This window comes from Scomber japonicus, chromosome 17 (genome assembly GCF_027409825.1).
Source record: "Scomber japonicus isolate fScoJap1 chromosome 17, fScoJap1.pri, whole genome shotgun sequence".
Lineage (NCBI taxonomy): Eukaryota > Metazoa > Chordata > Actinopteri > Scombriformes > Scombridae > Scomber > Scomber japonicus.
Window position 1 is genome coordinate 17,915,660 of NC_070594.1, and position 15,422 is coordinate 17,931,081.

Sequence of the window (15,422 nt, forward strand, 5' to 3'; positions counted from 1 at the left end):
TCAGTGAGCACAGCCTGGTCATCATAAAAAAAAATCATGCCTCCCCAAAGAGGAGTGGTTCTGCCAGCTGTGCATGGAGAACAACGTTGAGACAGAGCTGCACAAAACTCCAGCCAGTCTGAACTAAATATTTCCCCAAATTCAAATACAAATATACTGAATTTGACCACATAACCATAATTTAAAAAAAAAAAAGCAATCCTATTGGGAGAACACAGGGAGAACTACATGTTTTAGGCCTACTGTCTGTATGAAGCCTGACTCATATGTATAACTATTACATTCCTAGTGAAGTTTACTGTTTCAGTGCATCACTTCAAATAATCAGTGCTTATCAATATTGGCATATTTTTTACTCCCTAATATCGGTATTGCATCGGTCCAGCATCGGATCTAGTTTGTATGTTAAAACCGGTACCGTTCCCTGCTTTTACCAACTTGTTGTACCTAGGGTAGAGGGCGGGGGTAGAGGGAGTGTGTATGAGTGTGTGTCGAGGGTGGGAGTGTGGTTCTGAGTGAGTGTGCGCGCCCCTCCTACCCTGGCTGTACTTCGAGGAGTTATTATTTGGTATTGAGGTGTTCAGGATCCGCTGTCCGTCGGGGAGAGAGACGCACCGGGAGCCGCGACGCACAAAACCAAAGTCCGAAAATGACTGTAGAGAGAATATTCGACGAGCTTGGACATTTCAAAAGGTATCATGACCACTTAACTTGTTTTCCAGACTTATGAAGTTGCCATATATCCTTTGTGCTGTAAATGAGTTCGAGGTTTTTATGGGGTGCCATTTGAGCTAGTTGGGCACCCTTGGAATATTAACGTCACTGAATTAGAGTTATTTTTCTTTATGAAAACAAACACCAAGAAAACAGTATGAGGTCTCCTCCCTGTTCTTTGTCATCATTTGTGAAAAATCCTAATTTCTATGACCGCTATAATACATAAGTGGCTGGGGAGTCTTCAGTTAGAGGACCTTGTTTTGTTCCCTTTGTGGATTCCAAAAAATAAAAATAAAATATCGATCGTATTCTTCTTGTCAAGTCGAGTTGCTATTTGTTGTAAAGTTCTTAAATGTGCATAAATCATATTATTTTCCTCTATTTAAAGTATGCCAATAAGTAAATAATGACAGAGTTTCACAGATTTGGGCGCATACCACAAATATTCTGATCTAATTGTAATTGCAATTTACTCCGAAGTAGCCAATAAAATTGTTGAATTCAGTTGACTTTTGTTTTTATTTATTTATGTTTTAATTTTACCAGAATGTATCACAAAAATAATTTCATTTGGTTTTGTGAGATCCCCCCCCCCCCCACACACACACACACCACAACGCCTCCTTGCACAACAAAGTATTACTGTCCCAACAACTGAGTTTAAAAACAAAAAACAAAACACATTTTATGTGGTTGAATAAATCACTGCTGTTTACTACATGTCTTGACAATGAATATGTTTAAAATGCAATATTGAAGTAATTTCATTTCATCAAAGAAATCTCTGCTTGTTTTGCAGTTACTTGTTAAATAGGAGGCCAACATGTTTGCCTCTAAATTTCCTCTTTTCATCTTCAGCTCTTGTTTCAGTGTATATTTAATACATTTTATTTCTGTCCAGATTTCAGGCATGTCTGTACTTTGCAGCAGTCTTCCAGGCTGTAGCCTGTGGGATCCATTACCTGGCCTCTGTCTTCCTGGTGGAGACTCCAAACTTTGTGTGCGGCATGCCCGACAACATCACTGATGTCTTGTATGGTAACATGACAGGATCTAGTCTGGAGGACATCCTGCCAGTCTTCAAAGCCAAAAATGGGCCTTTGGTGGTGAGAACGAAAGAGGGTGAACAGTGGGAGCTCAGTCGGTGCCAATGTGCCCTGCGCATCAACCCAAAAGACTTTACATACCACTTTGAGGGCAACAAAACAGTGAAAGCCTGCAATGGGAATTTTGTTTATGACCACACTGAAGTGTACCAAAGCATAGTGACGGACTGGGACTTGGTGTGTGAGAGAGAGTGGCTGGCCAAGCTGTGCCAGCCCACTTTCATGTTGGGAGTGCTGATTGGTGCACTGGTGTTTGGGGACATTGCTGACAGGTAAGCAGAGGATGCGAGATGGGGGAGGAAGGGGAGGGTACTTTCATGCAGAGTATTCAGAGAGGGGAGGTTAATCATATCATGGATATCGACACAAGGGATGGAGTTTCCCCATATAACAAAGTTATTTTCTGGTGTGCATGGCGACTAGAGTACAGATTCATTAATTACAGAATGTGGTTGACACATCCTGTATATGTAATTCTGCAAACATGCCCATGCAACTTCAAGACATATGGTTTAAGATTCTGCATCAACATGAAATATAATACTCTACTCTTCCCTCTCATGCTCAGTGGTGGATGTATAAACACTGTACACCTACAGTTACCTCATAAGTTTGGAATGAGTATCATAAGACGTCATAAGGAGTCATAAGACTTATAAGGAATAATTGACAATGAGGCAGGAAGAGTGGATAGATGAGATTGGCATCAGGATAATAGGTGTCTGGGCACACTTTGAACAGATCAGGTGACCTGGCCAACCAGCACCCCAGCTGTTCAAGCAAGGCTGAAGTGGTCAGCATTTCTAAGAAGGACTTTAGTCTGATAAAGTTGGAACTGAGGGCACAGTTACTTTGATGTCTGCCCAACCATTTAATGTAATGGATCACACTAACAGACTTAAGATGCAGCAGGTCAGGATTAAGTGCTGATGGTTGTGGTTATTATGAGTGGGCACCTCGTGGGCATTGTCAAAGTCTTAGTGTAAGGTCTAATCAGTCATTAATGGCCCTGAGTTATATTTAGCAGGCAAAGAGGTGTTGTGGCATCTTTTCCATGTTTAAAGCAAAGGGCAATCACATACTTTTGTTATACTGTTAACACAGATTGTTTCTATAAGACATTATACAGAAAAAATGTTGCAAATCTGTAAGGCATATTGTATGAAGATAAGTGTCTGTACACAAGCTTGCACAATGATGTTGGAAAAATGAATGATAGTTTGACCAGTTTGCTTGAATGTTTGACTTTTATTGGTTTTCTAATGTAATGTGTTAAATTTTGTAAGGCAGAACTTCACTAGCTTCAGAACATTTCTGTGTGCAACTGTATCCAAACTAATAGTATACAATATTCAGTGCCTATATCATAATGTTGGTTCATACCTTGCTATCAGCATTACACCTTTTAGTCCTTGTTTCAAGTCCCAGCACACTTTAACAATTACTGTAAATGACACTTCATAGATTGCTTACCTGAACATGTTAACTCAGCTGCTTTTTCTCTGTGTCTTTATCACTGTCTCACTCTCTCTCTCTCTTTTTGTCTGTTCTACCTGTATGGGTGTCTCTCTCTCTCTCCTTCAGGGTTGGTCGTGTGAGGATCTTAATGTTCACAAGCCTCTGTCAGTTTGCACTTGGGGTGTGTGTGGCGTTCTCTGGAAACTACTATTTCTTTGTTGTGCTCCGATTTTTCCTTGCCATGGTGAGTTCAGTGCTTCTATGCTTGTGTACACTGCATGTTTCTGCGAATCTGTGCCCTTGTGTGCCGTAGTTGGTATAATGTGAAATTCAGTGCAGATTTGGAGACTATAAATTTAGTTGATAAAGGTAATTCATCAGTGCCAAAATGCCCCTTATGCAATGATTTATTTTTATCAGTCTATGAATGCTTACATGTGGAAATTCATTATTAATGATTACATCAATAAAGCTGAGAGTGGACAAAGGAGGTGCTTACTTTCCACTTTCAGCTTGTAAACAAACATGCACCTTCAGGCCCACTGTGTCTCCAATTTCTGGATGCTACAGAAGAGTCAGCCTGTTCCTAATGTTCTCCATAAATATATTAGGAGCCACCTCATACAAGATGTTTGCGCCAGCTGTGTATAATAAAAAATAAACAAAAATTATAACTGTGGAACCTAAACCTCTTCCCTTATAGGAATAAGTTATATAAGGCAATGTTTGTTTTTTTAAAAACATTATAATGTAGTATAAGAACTGAAAAGCTTATTGTTTGAAATTTAAAGAGTTGTTAAGGGAAGTATTTGTTTTTTGATATGTCAAACATACAGTAGATCATCTGAGTTGAGCTAATGTTCTTGTCCATCCTGTTTAAGTTAATGCCAGAAATGTAAACATCAGATTACATCTAACAAATGAAATCTGGTCTTGTTTACTGGTAAAAGTAAGTTGGCTCAACAGTTAAAAAAAAAACCCTTAAATTTAAATTAGTGTATTATTGTATGTTTATGTGTGTGCACATCTGTGTTTCTGTGTGCAGAGAAACACATTATAAGTGCATAAAAGAACATGTTTACAAGCCAAAGGTAGGGAGTCATTACAGTTACAGACCCGCATGGCTATAAAAGTTGTGCTGAAAGAGCCTACACAGTCTGTCCACTTTTCCACTCCTCTACGTCTTCTCCCATCCCCCCTCAACTTCTCATCGGCTACAGCTGTTGTTTTTCACATGGAATCAGACAGTCAGATAGTGTGGACTCAGTCTGCACTGCTATACTTAACAGAGTGCAGATTCAGTCTTACAAGCAGGTACTTTTTTTTAAAGAAATGGAAAAACATTAAACATTAACATTAAAATACCAACATACTACTAATGTACTTTCCCTGCGTCTTATAGATGTGTTTGTGTGAAACATGGTCAGGAGGTGATCCAGAGACCTTAATGTAACATATATTTGTATATGTAGCATATCCTTCTTCTGCAAAAGTTGAATTCATAAGCAATAAAAAAATCATATTGCTGCTGAAGACTTAAGTGGTCTGGTACAACCACTAGCTTATGGTGACTAATATTAGTTATTGTCAGCAAAATTTAGCACCTAGCATTATCCCGTCCCTCAATGCCAACATAAAATTGACCAGTTGGGATTTATCTACGTCATGAAATTACATTTTTTTTGACGCCTTAAGGAATACGTACTGACACTTCCCCACAGACACTGGGCTACATGTCGGCAAAAGTTGACTTTGGTTCAACTTCCTGCAAATGGTCCGAACTCCTGCAGCATAAACACAATTCCTACAGAATCTGCATGACAGGATTTGGCGTGAATACAGCCTTACTTCACGTGTCACACACTCATGGATGTATTATAAGAGTTGGATACTGGTTCCAATAAGAATCCAATAAGAATTGCTTGGCTGGTGCATATGCCAGCAAAAAGTTTCTAGCTTCCAGGTTTACCTCTATGTTATGTAGTCCACTGAATATGCACAGTAGTGTTTCCCGTGGATTGAGCCTTAGAAAATGTTTTAATATGCACATTTTAAATATAAAACCTCCATGTATCAAAAGTTCACAGACATCTCTTTTACAATGGTTGTCTGTGGGGAAAGTACTTTTTGGGTCACAGGAGGATTATTTACTGCAACACCGCGAGTGATCACTAGAAAACATTTGGCTGTAAGCCCGAGCAACTGCACCCTATCCAACTCTTGTAATACGTACATCCATGCACACACTATGTAGCCATGAGGCCACACCCCCTACAGTCGCTCTCCTCTGCTGCATTCTTTAATCATGTTGGGAGGGACTGAGCTAGAAGAATTTGGGTGTGTAGCTACTGTTTAAAAATGATCCCAATTAGTTCCATGCACTGTGGTATACAGATTTTAACTTTGGGAAAAATAGAGCACTTCAATCGGACTGGGGACCTGTACCGGTAGAGACCCTGTGGTGATGTGTTGATAATGGTATTGGACAAGAAAATGTTTTAATGTCATATTCCTATAAATGTATTTAACTTTTTTGTGCTGGAATTGACCATTACAATGTCAAGCTTCATCTTCTTAAGCCTATGTATCAGAAGAGTTTAATCCTTTTTCTGTATCTCCTCTTCATCCTCAATCCTATCATTCCTCTCCTCCTCCTGCCACTGTCTGTTCTTTCCTTCCTCCCATATTTGTACTTGGCAGGTATCCAGTGGATACCTGGTGGTGGTGTTTGTCTATGTGACTGAGTTTACTGGCATCAAGGTACGCACATGGACCTCTATGCATGTACATGCAGCCTTTGCAGTTGGCATCATGGTGGTGGCTCTGACTGGCTACCTAGTGCGGGTCTGGTGGATCTACCAGATCATCCTCTCCACATGCACCTCGCCCTTCTTGCTCTTCTGCTGGAAGTTCCCAGAGACACCTTTTTACTTGATGGCCAAGGGTCAATACAAGGAAACTCAAACCCTGCTGGACACAATAGCCCGCTTCAATGGCCTTGACTGCAGGCTGAGGGCCGAGGATCTCCTCGAGCCAGCAGATCAGAAGAGCAAAGCTCTGCTGCAGAAGGAGTCAGAGGAGCGGCCATCGCAGTCTGAAAAGAAGCTATCTATCCTGGATCTGTTCGGCAGCTGGAGGATGGTGGGGCGCACATGTACAGTGTGGGCCATCTGGTTCATCGGCAGCCTGGGCTATTACGTCTTCTCTTTGGGCTCAGTCAACCTCGGAGGAAACCAGTACATTAACCTCTTCCTGGCTGGTAAGTGTTTGGCTGATGAGTGTGCATGAAAGAGCGAGGACATTAGTACTAATGACGTTGTACAATTATGCAATAACAACCTGCTTGGACCATCCAAATATAGATGTACTTAAGGCAGATGAATTAGGCAATTGTTGACAACTCTTGCATTACTTTTAACTGCAGACTGTGTGGTTGATTTTGTGCTCCTTCACATACATCTGTTTTAGTGTGTGTATGTACTGTGCAGTGACGCTGGAGATTTTTTCAGGTTGCCTGTTTACAGATCTGCCTGCTCCCATGTAAATAAAAAGGAATCTTAGCTGTGAGCAGAGTCCAGCCCTGTTTACCAAGCTGAACAGGGTACTATTTAAAGCGATCTGGAGAATCTCAGTTTGAACAATTCACCCTGTTTGCAATGTTCGTGCTGTGACCTACAAATTATCTTCATCTAGGGTCATATGTCACTTAGGGGAGTATTATGTCATTGACAAAGCAGTACGGTAATTTGCTAATTTGCTGTTGCTCCAGTTTGGCTTTGTCATCTGTTCTGTTTCTGGTATCTGGTGGTGAATAGGGTTTTTATATTAAATAAATAAAATATCCATTATGTATTTAACAAGTCAAGAACTGATTAAGTGAGATGTACTGCTCATTGAAAGGATGGGCTTTTCTCAGGTAAACTCCAGTGCAGTTGTTTCATAAAATGATACATATAATCTAATATATTTGCTACTAGTAATTTATGTAATTTACACTTTTTACACCAAATTATAGAAATTATTTGGGGACATATCTTGGAGCACATTTAGGAGACAGTGTCACCAAAACTTCAGATGGTGGTTATTTAGGTCCCCTAGATTGAATATCATGGTGTCACTGTGTCAGTGACATGATAACCTCTGACCAAGTGTGCTGTGATTGGTTGTTTTCAGGTGCAGTGGAGCTCCCCTCTTATCTGGTTGGTTGTTTTGCAATGGACCGGATAGGCAGGAAGAGGACTTGTGCCCCAGCTCTGCTCCTGGCTGGGATCGCTTGTATGCTCATCATTGTGGTCCCTGCTGTATGTACTAAGAGAGTGTGTGTGTGTGCATATGTGTGTGAGGGAGGGTTTTTTTTATTTGTGGACAAGAAATTTAAAAAGACATTCTGCCAAGTATTATTTCTCAAGTTGTTCACCTTTCATTGCATGCTTAGATGCATGCAAGAAAGTTTTCAACACATTTTTTTCATAGGGATTATAAAACTGACCTGACACAATGTTTAGTGATCAATTTAATCATTATGAATAATTATGTTACAAACAAAAAGATTAATGGGGAAGATGCAAAACTAATCATTCTGTTACAATTGTAAATGATAAATGGACTGCATTTATATAGCCTTTGTTCCAACCACTCAAAGCACTTTACACTGCATGCCAACATTCACTCATTCACACACATTCATACACTGATTGCACAGGCTGCCATGCAAGGTACCAACTTGTTCATCATGAGATCTAATCCAATACTCATTTATACACACTCACACACCAATGGCACAACCTTCAGGAACAATCTGGTGTTCAGCATCTTGCTCAAGAAGACTTCAGCATGCAGAGCCAGGGATCCACCCACCAATCTCCTGATTAGTGGACATCTCTACCCCCTGAACCAGAGCCGCCTGCATTGATGTTGACTTGGATGTTAAGTACCAGCTGTTTGCCAGTTCAATCATAAACAGTACTAACTTGAGTCACAGTTCATAACACACACTGGAAATATCAGGGCTTAATAATAACAGTGGTCCAATGGTTCTGGGAAATGTGAGGACAATAAACAAATCAATGCTGGCAAATCTTTTTTTCTCCAGGTATGCCAGAAATGTTGATTTTCTATGTTACTTATTGTTAACTTTATGTGCTATCGCTTACATAAAAAAAAAAATCAAATCCTGACCACAACTGGAGCATCACACTTGTCACAGTGACACTTCTGTCAAAACGTTGTGACTGTGAATTTTGGGAAGGGGGAAAGTCAGAAACAGAAATACTCTGTGTTTTTGAGTATTTTGTGCACTGGCACCATTATCTGGTGGTAGTCTGGACCATTAGCTCCTGAGTTCATTGTCCTGACATTTCCCAGAACCACTGGACCACTATTACTGTTAAGCCCTGATATATGACACATGCAATTTCCAGTGTATGTGGGTTCAGAGCTGCAACTCAAATTAGTACTGCTTATGGTTGAATTGGCAAACAGCTGGTACTTAATGTCCAAGTCAACATGACCTTTGACATTGAAAGCCATTCTGAACAGAGTGGTAGGTGAAAATTAAGGTGAAATATAGTGACTTGGAGACAGAGAGTGTTGTCTATCTTTTTCTTTTCACCTCTCTCTGATTGTGTCACTGTTGTTACTGCATACACATCTGCAGACCTGACACAACCTCACATAAAACAGTGTATGCAATGGTAAACTATGTACATGGACACCTTACCTTGGCAAACATGCCATGGTCTGTAATGTAAATACATAGAAGAGATAAGTTTCACAGTGGACGGAAGTGTTCACAATAATTTTTACTACTAGAATAGAATATGTGAACTTGTTTTGCTGATAGTGTCTTGATCAATCGACCTACAATACATACAGTGCACACATACTGTACAATACACAGCTTGGGAGACTTGGACTGCACCTTACTACCTTAATGAACAAACAGACTTCAGTATTATGAAAAGGATAGCTTATCATATCCTCTATTCCTTCCTTCTCAACTTCTTTACCTTCTGGATAGTTACATTTTACTGCAGTATGCTGCTATGCCTCTATTCTTCTATTCTTCTCCTTCTATTCAGCACTTAACTGTATGTATGTTCTGCATGTATGATTCAAATAATATTTCTCATAAGGATCTTTTGATACAAAGCCTCGTCAAGACTGAACTTAGTATAAACCTCACCTACATTTCTAACTTGCCTGCCTCACTTTTGCCTGTCTTACCCTGTTTATATTATCAGAGTACTGACATGTTTGACTCTTTGGTTTGCCTCTCATCACTGTTACTTGACATTAGTCACAGGCTTTTACAGATTCTTTCTATAGATCTTTGCACAATGTGCTCTTCTGTTCGACCCCAGTTTCCTTTACATACTTGTTAAGCAGGATTTTCATGCATTTTTTTAAGATTTGCAATGCTAGTATTTTTACTGTAAGCAGCCAGACCCCATTTGGTTGCAGTCTCCCCATTTATACTGTAGCTCTCCCAAGCCTAACATTTATACTTTAATTTCAGGCAAATTTGGCATCTTCTATGATCACGACTGACTACTTAGAGTAGAAATAAGGTTACCAGTGTTCAGGCTCAGATAGGACAGGAAAACAAGTTACTTCCACACAAACAGCCCGATGTGTATCTTATTTACACATGTGACTAATACACAATGGCTATGCTGCAACAGACTGCAGACAAACAAACCATAGCAGTGACTGCTTCATACCAAAGTTGTTATATAAATTACTAAGTAAATAACAGCACAAAATAATAAAGAACTTAATGTTCACACCCACCATTAGAAGAGCTTAAAATAAAGATGGTTGGATTCAGACTAACAGTTTAAAAATAAATCATTTAGAAGGGATCACCTCACACAACCTCCCTCTCACTGTGTGTATCTTTAGCGTTGCCAGGCGCTACTTAGTCCGCTCAGAGCGTCTGGCTGAGTTATAGTTCTGCAGGTGTTTGCTAGTGAGGCACTGGAGCTCCTCATATCAGCACTCTCTTTCCAAGAACAGGCCATACAGTTCTTCTCTCTGACTGCACTGTTCCCTCACACACACACACACACACACACACACACACACACACACACACGATATGCTTACATACATATTTAAAAGACTTGAGCACACTGTAAAATTAAACACTCAACTCCTCCTTGTGCATACATGCAATATAAGGAAAATGCTTTTAGTTAACTTTACATACCTCATTGCACATATTTGACACCAGCATACTGAGATTTTTCCTACATATTGCACTATTATATTCTAGTTAATCTGAGACTTGACTTAATTAATAATTGATTGAATTTCAAGCTAACAGCAATAATGAGATGCTTCTTCACTGTATTACATTACCTTATTTTTTGACCTAACCGTTATAATGAGATGCTGTGAATCAAATACTAATGCACATCTGCATATGCACACACAAGCCAACACTCATATACAGCGTACATATGCCTAGATGCGTAAAGACAAGCAGCTCTGTTTTGTGGTACAAATGCCATCATGTGTAACAGTTAATAAAACTTGGGTCATTGAGGGAACATCCATTCCTTCTGTTATTAGATCACTTATGAGCAAATGTGGTGAAAATAGAATCAAGTCAGCATACACTTTAGGTCACCCATCCATGGAGGACTGGGATGCAGTGTATGCTCTTGTTTAAAGCTTTACTATTAATGGAGGCTGTTGATGGGCTAATGAAACACCTGAGGTTCAAAGTTCAAGTATCTTTTTTTTTTAGAATGAAGAAATAATTGATATATCTTTTGTATTATCATGTAGTAGTTAAAGGCTCTAAATGCACAAATTTTGCAATGGGAGGATTTGTCTGTCATTGTCAAACTCACTTCTCTTTCCTTGTAGGACATCGAGGCACTGGCCATCGCTCTCTGCATGACAGGAAAGTTTGCCATCGCAATTGCCTTTGGTCTCATCTACCTGTACACCTGTGAGCTTTACCCGACAATCATCAGGTAAGACCAAAGAGGACCAAAACACGTAAAGCTGCCTGCGACATATAATACATCAATCTGGACTAGAATCTGTTTGTGACATGTCTTTTTAGAGACTACATGCTTTTTAAATGAATCTAGGAGAAGAAAAGTATTAGTTTGGTCTCCACTCTTTCAGTCATATTTGATTAAATTAAATTTTGTGTACATTCTTCCCAATATAGACTATAAAGCTGTTATCACTGAGTTGCTGTTTACGGAAAAAATAGACGAAAGATTCCTTCAGTTGTAATGGAAATTATGTTTTATTGTTCTATCTGTTCTATCTGTTCTATCTATGTATTTGTAGATCAGTGATGCCACACTTATTGATTTAAGAACCTTAAAAAAATGTGGCTTTGTTTGCTGGGAGTTTACAGTAATTGACTCTTGTTTATGTTGTTGGCGGTTGGCCTCATGTGACTTTTGGAGTACTTCCATTTAGTCTCTACATACACCTCACTGAATCTGTCTTCTCTAGTGTCATGGTGTAACATAACGCTCAGCTGACCTTGTGTATGCTCTTCCTCCAGGTCTCTGGCAGTAGGCAGTGGCAGCATGATGTGCCGTGTTGGCAGCGTAGTGGCTCCCTTCTGTGTGTACCTGGCTGACGTCTGGGTCTACCTACCTCAGGTATACATACACATTTGCTTTTGGCTGTCATTTCTAAAATGATTTTTTCCATTATAGTTTGTCTACAAGGTTACTCTGAATTAATTCTTTCCTTTGTTTTATTACGACCCCTGTGTAGCTAATTGTGGGAATCCTGGCGTTCATTATTGGAGTATTGACATTGCTGTTGCCTGAGACTCTGGGCCAGCCTCTAACAACCACCTTAGAAGAAGCTGAAGCCCTGGGACATGAGCCCAGCAAGAAGACCTCAACCCTGGGCAATAAAGATGCTGAGGATGGGTTGGAGATGAACCAACATATGGATAGTGCCTGAGCTGTACACTACGGGAGAGAGACAGACACAGAGAGAGAAGCTCTGGAAAAAAATAATAGAAGGAAAAGATAGGAGGTGATGGCTGCCAAAACCTGAAACAGTGACGTCATTGATTTATTGAATTGTTAAAAAAAGAAAAGAAAAAGAACACACTTTTATCAGAACCAGTTGAAATTTAGTGTTTGTTGAGATTTTGTTCTGCAAACTGACCAGTAGTGTAGTACTCAAAGGGTCTTCAGACAGTACAGAAACCTTTTCAGCTTGCACACTCAGTAATATAGCAGTCAGTCACACATACAGTGCAATCAGGGCAGACCATGAATTCAGTTATCATGAAAATCATGTGCTATGTGTGTAGTCTGTGTGTTATACATATCTTGTGTATCCAAGACCAAGAAAACATGAAGGATGTAAAAGGATCATTTCAGTTTTTGACAATTTCAGTCTTGTTTTTATAGTTTTGGCTATCATTTCTAAAACACGTTGTACTCACCAAAGTATTGGCAGGTTAATCTAAACCACTTTATATGGCAGTGCAACTGAAAGAGGACAGCTTGTTCTTCTTGCACGATCAGATCTTTTTTTACGATGTTGCTCTGTCAACAGATATCAGCCATCATCTAACTTGTGAGTAGAGTATTCTTATTGCTGATAGGACTGTTGTTGCTGTTGTTATTGTACCAGTAACCATGAATCATTGTCAAATGCAAATCATGGGATGAAAGCATAAAGATGTAATGTTAATTTAAACACACATTGTAGAATCATGATATAAATAATAGAATGTTTTATTTTGATATCAAAAAGTGCCTTATCAAAACTTTTTGATATCAAAAAGTGCCTTATTTTTAAATCACATTTTAATCTTTCTTTTCAACAGTCATTTTAAATCTCAGGGCATCCATTTTTGGATATCACTGTGAAACTATACAAATGTATAATTTAATTTTACACTGATGTTATTCTCAATTCCATCTTGTCTAAGGTGCCATCGTTTAGCTGTAATTTTTATTTTTATGTCTGTATGTGTATGTGCGTTAGAGTGTACAATATTGAAGTACATGGAAGTCAGTATCCTCATTTTCTATATATATTTAGAATATGAAATCTAGATTCTGGACATACTGAAGGTGATGAGCAGCTGCATATGAAGTAATACTACATTACTGTATTTTCAAGAGTCGAGATCGTGGGATGTTTGGACCAAAGACAGGAATGAACCACAACAATGTGGATATGTATTCACCTGCTTTGAAACACTACTACTGCATGTATCTTTTTTCATATCAAACAGTTGTGTGTGGTGCTTTAAATTGAAGGAAAACAAGTGCTTTACTCAGACATTCAGTTCTGAACTGTTCATAATCAATAGTGTAATTGTTTTGTATGAATAGCTTCTTTGTTAGTATTGTTTTTATTTTATTATGAAGAAATAAATAAGTTGGCTAACACTGATGTTGTTGGCTTCATTATTAAAATTCCCTTTTCACAAAACAGTCACAGTGATAATAATAAGAAAGTATTTGGTGACTGCTTCATTTTGCAAGTTAAAAATTTCTCTCTCTCTCTCCCTCTCTCTCTCTCTCTCTCTCTCTCTCTCTCTCTCTCTCTCTCTCTCTCTCTCTCTCTCTCTCTCTCTCTCTCCCTCTCTCTTTCCCTGTCTCTCTCTCCCTGTCTCCCCTCGCTATCAAAATGGGGAGCCGTGGGGTTCAAGGTAAACTATTTTTGTCATACAAGGAATACAGAGCAGGTCTGGGAACAGCCCACGGACATTAACAGCTTCCTATTCGCTGGTGGAGAGGAGTTCCCCACACCCAGCAAGCTCCCTCTGCACCACCCTGCAACACAAGAACAAAGCCTCTGTGTTACCCTTTGGAGCATAAATTCTGCAAATGTGTGTGTCAGTGTATATCTGTTTTTGTGGATGGGATAGTTGAAGTTATGCACTTTAATTGAACCTTAACATGTTAAGTGGCACTGTCCCATCCATGGGTCACTTTTGCTGTGGTGGCATTACTTTGAGGATTCTGATTTTTTGGTTGTAAAATTAAAAGATTTACCTTACAAATGAGACCAGGGTTATGGCCTTAATCTGCAGGGTTGAAGAACAGTAACCATCATATTTTGGGTATATTGTTTTTGAGCTTGTGCTAAAAAATTGGATGCCTCGTAAAATGTTAAAAACCAAACTGCTAACTTGCAGTTCTGTCATGACACTGATGCCCCAAATTGTATGTGGTTAGTATTGGACACCACGGGGTGAGGGTTGTGTTGGTAATTTCCCTCCAGTGTGCACTGTACTGTATGTGCATGTGCTCTTAGTATTTCTCTATTCCTGCCAAATTGAATTTTAGACTTGGAGAGTGAGGACATTTTTAGAAAGTGAGGTTATGGTCAGGGTGGGTTTGTAGTGATGGGTGAAGTTAATGTTAGGAGGAAGCAAATGTCAAAGAAAACCCCCAAAATAAAACACAACAATGGAAGTATTTCACGGACCATTGAATACAGTATTTATGTTGAGTCTTATATTACAGTTGGTGAATAACTCTCTCTCTCTCTCTCTCTCTCTCTCTCTCTCTCTCTCTCTCTCTCTCTCTCTCTCTCTCTCTCACACACACACACACACACACACACACACACACACACACACACACACACTTATTAACTCCAGTGTGTTTGAGTGATCCTGGAAAAATGGGAAGAGGACACCATTTGCTGGTCATGTTTGGAAGTGAATAAAGCTGAGAGTTTGAAATGTGATCCAACAGCTGGTGAATTATATTTATTGCAAAGAATTAAATTGCAAACCCTGAGCATAATTCCTAAAGCGTGTGTAGAGGTTGTGTTGCCTGGGTTAATGCTGCATTATTATACAGTTGCTTTGAAGCACAGCTACTTGAGGATTGTTGGGTTTTTTTGTACAGTTGTTTTTTGGGCAGCTTTTCCTTCTTTAGGTCTGCACATCGCTCTGTAGTGAGAGTACTTCAATGTTTGATTGTCATATATTTCACTTGTATCTTGTTGCTTTCACTCAGAGTAAGTGATAATGGGATAAAAAGCAGAAAAAGTTTAATTCATGGGATGCTAAAAATACAAGAAATCAACGCAATCCAGGCAACAATGTAATAGGATAACAGATGTGTCAAACACCCCTTGCAGCTTTCTGCTAGTCCAAACTCTTCATTAAGACAC

General features: G+C 39.3%; 1 protein-coding gene across 1 annotated transcript; it reads left to right on the plus strand.

Moving 5' to 3' along the window:
• The first annotated feature begins 542 nt into the window (after positions 1-542).
• slc22a16 (solute carrier family 22 member 16) lies at positions 543-13,039 on the plus strand. Its single transcript, XM_053337578.1, has 8 exons — positions 543-693; positions 1,619-2,095; positions 3,408-3,525; positions 5,982-6,540; positions 7,455-7,582; positions 11,157-11,266; positions 11,818-11,917; positions 12,036-13,039. Exons 1-8 carry the CDS (start codon positions 650-652, stop codon positions 12,228-12,230), a joined length of 1,731 nt encoding a protein of 576 aa, XP_053193553.1. The 5' UTR covers positions 543-649; the 3' UTR covers positions 12,231-13,039.
• Positions 13,040-15,422: the final 2,383 nt, after the last annotated feature.